Genomic DNA, 6000 nt, shown 5'->3' with positions numbered 1-6000 from the left:
AAACAGAAAAGCAATTACCGGTTCTCCTGTTCGAATGGGAGCAATTATTATACTAACGAAAACATCACTTGTACAAAGATCCCTCAAAAATCAAATTAACAGTCTTGGAATATATTTCGTATGTGGCTGTGAAGACTATACGGACATCAAATAGTAAAATATAATGTAATAGTAATATTTTTTTCAAAATTGGAAAACCACTGCTGATTTTAACCCGTCAACATAAGAATCTTTCTAAAAATAATCAAATAATTATTTATCATTTCTGAAATAATGAAGTCACTGACTTCTCTTCATGCAGAAGTTTGATTGACAGCTTAGACACATAATAGGCGCGCACCCTCTCTGCCTACACAATGTATTGTAGTAGTGCTAACTTGCTTGTTACCTGTCAAATAAAAAAAAAAAAAGAAATTTGTGAAGAGAGAGAAAGATTCCTAAGATGAGGATACTAAAAAGTATCTTGATTATTAAAAAACAGTACAGAATTTTTAAAGGATTCGTCGATTCATTCTCAAAATAGTTCCCCATTGATTTGAGTGCAGGGAATAAAAATGCAAAACCACAAATAAAAAAAATGAAAAACAATTGCAAATTGTCTCAGAATATCAATATCTATATCATTGCTCATTTTTCAGAAAATACAGTTTAAGAGTTTAGAATAAATAACAAATCTATGAAAAATAATTTTGGTTAGTCAAAGGGTTATTCAGAAGCGGAGCATAACAATGAAGAAAATACATGCACCCGCTTGGATTTCCATGCATAAGAAAGCAAGGGTAAACACCTAGTTGAATCTTAAAATAAGATAGAAAATTTCAAGTATGTCTTTATTCATTTCAATCATAGAGTAACAGTGTATTGCTTATTATTCATTTCTATTTCATGACATTGTTGACATTCTTAGATGATAAGGAGAAATTAGGCACATATTACAATTAAGAAAAAAACAAATACATACTTTATTATAGGTCTTCATTCAAAATGCACTCTGGTTAATAGTGGTTATATTGTTACGTCAGCACCACCTAGAAATGGTAGAGTTATTGCAAAGAATCAAAGGAAAGTTACCCAGTACATTTGCAGGGGTAACTAAGCTAAGGTTTCTCAGCTGCATGTATAAGAGTATAGATAATGTCTGATTAGAATATCATTAAGCCCAAACAGAGCTAATCGTTTACTTGTGCAAAGAATTCACCAGTTATATTCATGAAAGCAGACGTGTAACTTGAAGGAAGGTGGAAGAGGTGAAGGTCATCCAAAGGCAAAGAATATGTAGGTTCAAAACTGTGCTTAAAATACTTCATCTGCAATAAAATGAATTGCAAAACAATTTACATAGGATTCCTGCAGTTTGTGTTATTTAGTGCTGGTAGCTCCGTGAGGTACTGTGACAGCTGCAGCTGAAGTGACTATTTCATCATACTCGGGCGGCGGATCTGTGGGATTTAGTGTTGGTTCATTTAGCCGAACACCCCTCTCCCCTGTGGCCTCCTCATAAGAGGGGGGAGGATCGCAGTTCGACAGACCAGCTGAAAGAGTGTCAGAATGCACATCATAATCATATCCACTGTGGAGTCTTCCCCTATCAAATATTACTTCCATGGGGTATAGGACAGTGCCATGCTGAGGTGAAATTGCAAATCCATCTGGGTCAATCGCCACTTCTGTTGCATTTTCTCGAACCCCTCTAGGGGCATAAGCAGTCTGTCTGCGTGCCTTCTTTTTAAACACACACTTCCACACGAGTAAAATGACCAATAGGATGATGAAAAACACAATGATCAGAGGAAAGGCAAGGTAAAAAGGGTACCAGTTGTTTCCTGTATTCAAATCTCCTTGTTGTCCTTGAATGTATTCTTTCCAGAATTCGTTCTAGACAGGACAATGAACATATCATTAGAGAAGGAAAGCTGATAAATAAATAAAAGACATGGAATCAAGGTAGATAATTGTGGAGCAGACTACTGTGGTACAGTCAATCCAGCTAAGGCTAATGGAGGTACATCACTAAATCAACAATAATAAAAAGCACTGTTACATACAAGTCTAGTTAATATGTAACAGTTCCACTCAAAAATAGAGTGCTCTACCTACTATCATACCTGTTAGGTAGCAGGTGCTAGTACAGTATGACGACCCAAGCCTGCCTAGGGTCCAAATTTTAGCTTGATAAAGGACCCGGTGAGGTCCGAAACGTTGCCTGTTTGATATGTCTATTTTTGAGCCAATAAATCACTTCTTTTGAGCAAATTAACAACTTCCAGTGTGCTGCAGTAATTATGTTACTTAAGTTAATATGTAACAACATGCAAAGTCCAGGTATGGGTCTCGTTATCAAGAATTTTTGGGACATTGGGGTTTTCAGATAATGGATATTTAACGTTTCAATGAGTGCTTTGTATACTTTAGGTATGGTTATCAAAAATGCTTAATAACCCCAGCAGGTCTGTTTTGCCTCCGATAACGATTGATCATATTTTGGTTGGGAACAAGTACAAGTTAGCGTTTCCTTATTACAGAAAAACATTTTAAAAATGTTGAATTATTTGATTAAAATTAAAACCTGTAGCATGGCATTCCCATAAATTGGACCTTTCTTGATAATAGGGTTTCCAAATAACGGATCACATGAGAATCCCAGGTTTTACTGGAATTGATGGTGGTTTGACAGTGCCCCATGGGAAAAGTAAAACTGGGCATTTTATTGTATTTAAGATTGGGAAACTGGCACATAGTGGTTTCAAATGTTTACAACAATGTAAGATTACAACTGGCAGCCCATCCCTTTCACTAAGGCCAGTAGCACATCAGACATTTTTTACACAGACATGTCACATAAGGAGCTCACTTTACTTGATCGATCTTTTTATTTTCAGAGAAAAGCCTAGTGTGCCACTGTCCTAAGATATCAACATGAATGACAACCCAAATCCATACACTTTGTCTTGAGTCCTATATGTAACCTACATACTGTATTTCCATTGTTTTTGGAATTTTTAAAGTGCTTTTATAAAGTGGCTCACCATCCACGCCAAAGCTTTTTTTTGTGAACAGTGAAAGAAAATTTAATTCTCTGCAATTTTCCAACATTTAAAAAATTGCAAAATTTCAATTGCTTAGACATTTTTTGCAAGTGTTATTGCTACTGAAAGCAGTATCTGTCTGTCTGTTTTGATTCTTGAGTCTACTGGTTTGGACTCCTGAAAGAATGTAACAGAAGTCAGCTTAATAATAATATTCCTGGTGGAGATCTGAGCTTGAAAACATAGAAATATACAAACACAAGTATGGGACACGTTATCCCGAAACCCGTTTTCCAGAAAGCTGCAAATCACAGAAAGTGTCTCCCATAGACTTAATTTTAGCAAAATAATCCAAAATGTTTAAAATAAATGTTTTTTCTCAGTAATAATAAAACAGTACATTGTCCTTTATCCAAACAAAGATATAAGTAATCCTCATTGGATGCAGAACCAGCCTGTTGTGTTTATTTAATGTTTACATGACTTTCTAGTAGACCGGGTATGACGTTCCAAATTACGGAAAGATCGGTTATCTGGAAAACCCTAGGTCCCGAGCATTCTGGATAACAGGTCCAACACCTGTACTGCGATCAATTACTACAGTGGGAGGGGGGGCTACATGCGGCCCATTTAAGGGTGAAACAAATGAAAATCTTCTTTTTATAACGTAAAGATGATTAGCATGTCATATCACTTCATACAGGTACAGGTCAGGCTTAGGGTAAGCAATTACAGGTTGGGCTTGGGTCTAAAAAAACAGGCACTAGATTATTTTGCCCCTCCTCTAAAAAGTATCTATTGTATCACTGTTTATTGACATAATGTTAGAAATCTTGGATAACTTTTTTCACATCATTCCTAACCAAAACATCCGACCAGATCTATTTCTTTCTTTTGCCAACTTTCTTGACTACGTCATGGTCTGACCAGCAGGCGGTGCTGTTGTAACAAGATTTCTTTATATTAATAGCACTTGTATCCCTTAATATCTTTGAATTAAAAAAATATAAATAATTAATGTAAACTGCAAAAGTGCTTAGAATAGCACACTCATCAATTTAACATTCACTCATCTTAAAGGTTTACTCATGCTTTAAGACCATTACTTCATGGAGCAAGTTAAAAATTACTGAACCTAACTGCATAAAAACTTGAGTACAATTACTATAGCTACTAATGACCTTTCACTCTGGACTACATTAACTTTTATGCTGCCTTGTCCTTTAAAAAGTTAAGAATAGATCCATTTGCAACTAATATTTAATTTTTTTAGTCTTTTAAGTATTTAGTAGCCCTTTGGAATGTAGAATAAGCTGCTGTACTGAAATAATATTTATTTATTTATTTACTGGTATCTTTAAAGTGTCAACATATTTACGGACAGGGCTTTACAGATACTTGTTTACTTACAGTTTTCTCGTCATTTTCAAATGCTTCTCTTGCCTCTTCATAGGTGCACAATTCCTCCTTGCATTCCCGCTCAATGTTCCCTTGCTTAATTTCTTCTAAAAAACTGTTTGCTCTAGGAGATCGTTTTAAGACAGAGTTGGCATCATCTCCTGTCAGGAACACTGAAAACAAATAGGAAACACAATTTACTAATATGGTATTAATACTGTTAATTAAAACAGCACCCATGTATCCTACAGAGCTGCATATTGTGGGTACAGTCAAATGAATAACCAACATACCCCAATCTGACAGCTAGTATACTACCAGCATTTAAATAATTGGGGTCAGACAGGCTTCTTAAGGCCTGGGCCACCGGGCACCTAAACTTATATAAAGGTTAACTGTATTTATTTCGGCTGATCCTCCATTTATACATGAACTAATATACAGAAACAAATGGCATCTCTAGTAAGATTTAGGGACAGGACCTCGATTACCTTTTGTATTTATAAGTTATATTTTGTATGTGATGTAGGGATGCAAAGAATCCACTATTTTGGGATTCGGCCAAACCCTAGATTCGGCTGAATACCGAACCAAAAATTAGAGGCAGGTTGGGAAAAAGAGCCACGTGCACAGTTTGGCAAGACACGGATTTAGCCAAATCCGGCTGAAATAGGCCAAATCCTGAGCTAAATCCTGGATTTGGTGCAAGATTTATAAACCAAAGGGAACTAGGGCCAGATTAGAACATGGAAAAAGGGAGAAGCTAAAGGTGATAAAAATGTTTTTATAAAGTCCTATACTTACTGACAAATATTTTTGCTAGCCATATTATAATTCTGATGCTGAAATAACTGGTGTGGTAATGGAGCTATAGATGATGGCCCAACTCAGAGAAAGCTCTGTTTGCTGAGTTTCCTGAAAGCGTCCCTGATTTTTCATATAGGTAAAATACGCAATATGTTGGCGCTATATAAATACATGTTAATAATAATATTGTATAAAGCAAGCAGGCTTCAGTGCTGGAATACAGACTGCATTTTGGTATGTAGGCCACTAGGGGGAGAACAGAACATATTTCTCCTTTTACAGGGTAGGCAAAAAACAAAAACAAAGTATTCTTTCTACCAGACTATTTTAGGGTGTGCATTGTACAATATTTTACTGTAAGCTTGCTTTATACTTTTCTATTATTCTCCTTTATTTTTATAGCAGCAACATATTCCTTTTATCTTTACAGAGATTATACATCAATCAGCCTCTGCCCCAGCAAATCTTACAATCACACACACACTACAGTAAATGTATTAGGAGCCAATGAACCTGCCTGTATGATTTTGTAGTTTGGGAGGAAACAGGAGCCTGTAGGAAACCCATACAGAGATGGAAAGAACTCAATTCTTGCAGATCGTAATCTGGAATATAATCCAGAACCCCCCCCCCCCCAGTGCAGCATGGTACCATATAACTCTCAGGAAGCTATGAGTAATAAGATACACTGGTCATTTTATCTTTAAAGTTTTTGCACCACACCAACAATAAAATGGAAGGAATACATACATTTTCTCCAGGAGAGAGT

The 6000-nt window shown here is 36.0% G+C and overlaps 1 protein-coding gene across 2 annotated transcripts in view; it reads right to left on the bottom strand.

The window, feature by feature from the left end:
• Positions 1 to 816: 816 nt before the first annotated feature.
• prrg1.S (proline rich Gla (G-carboxyglutamic acid) 1 S homeolog) overlaps positions 817 to 6000 on the bottom strand; it is a 37280-nt gene continuing 32096 nt past the window's right edge. For both annotated transcript variants that reach the window (XM_018249743.2, XM_018249744.2), the window contains 2 exons: positions 4437 to 4597; positions 817 to 1875 (listed from right to left, as the gene is read on the bottom strand). In XM_018249743.2, coding sequence (XP_018105232.1) covers positions 1360 to 1875; positions 4437 to 4597 — 677 coding nt within the window. In that variant the 3' untranslated portion in view covers positions 817 to 1359. The remainder of the gene's footprint in view (positions 1876 to 4436; positions 4598 to 6000) is intronic.

The sequence above is a fragment of the Xenopus laevis genome, chromosome 2S, assembly GCF_017654675.1.
Source record: "Xenopus laevis strain J_2021 chromosome 2S, Xenopus_laevis_v10.1, whole genome shotgun sequence".
In the NCBI taxonomy this organism is placed as follows: Eukaryota; Metazoa; Chordata; class Amphibia; order Anura; family Pipidae; genus Xenopus; species Xenopus laevis.
The sequence above is the reverse complement of the archived record's forward strand: the minus strand, read 5'-3'. Positions and strand labels throughout refer to the sequence as shown.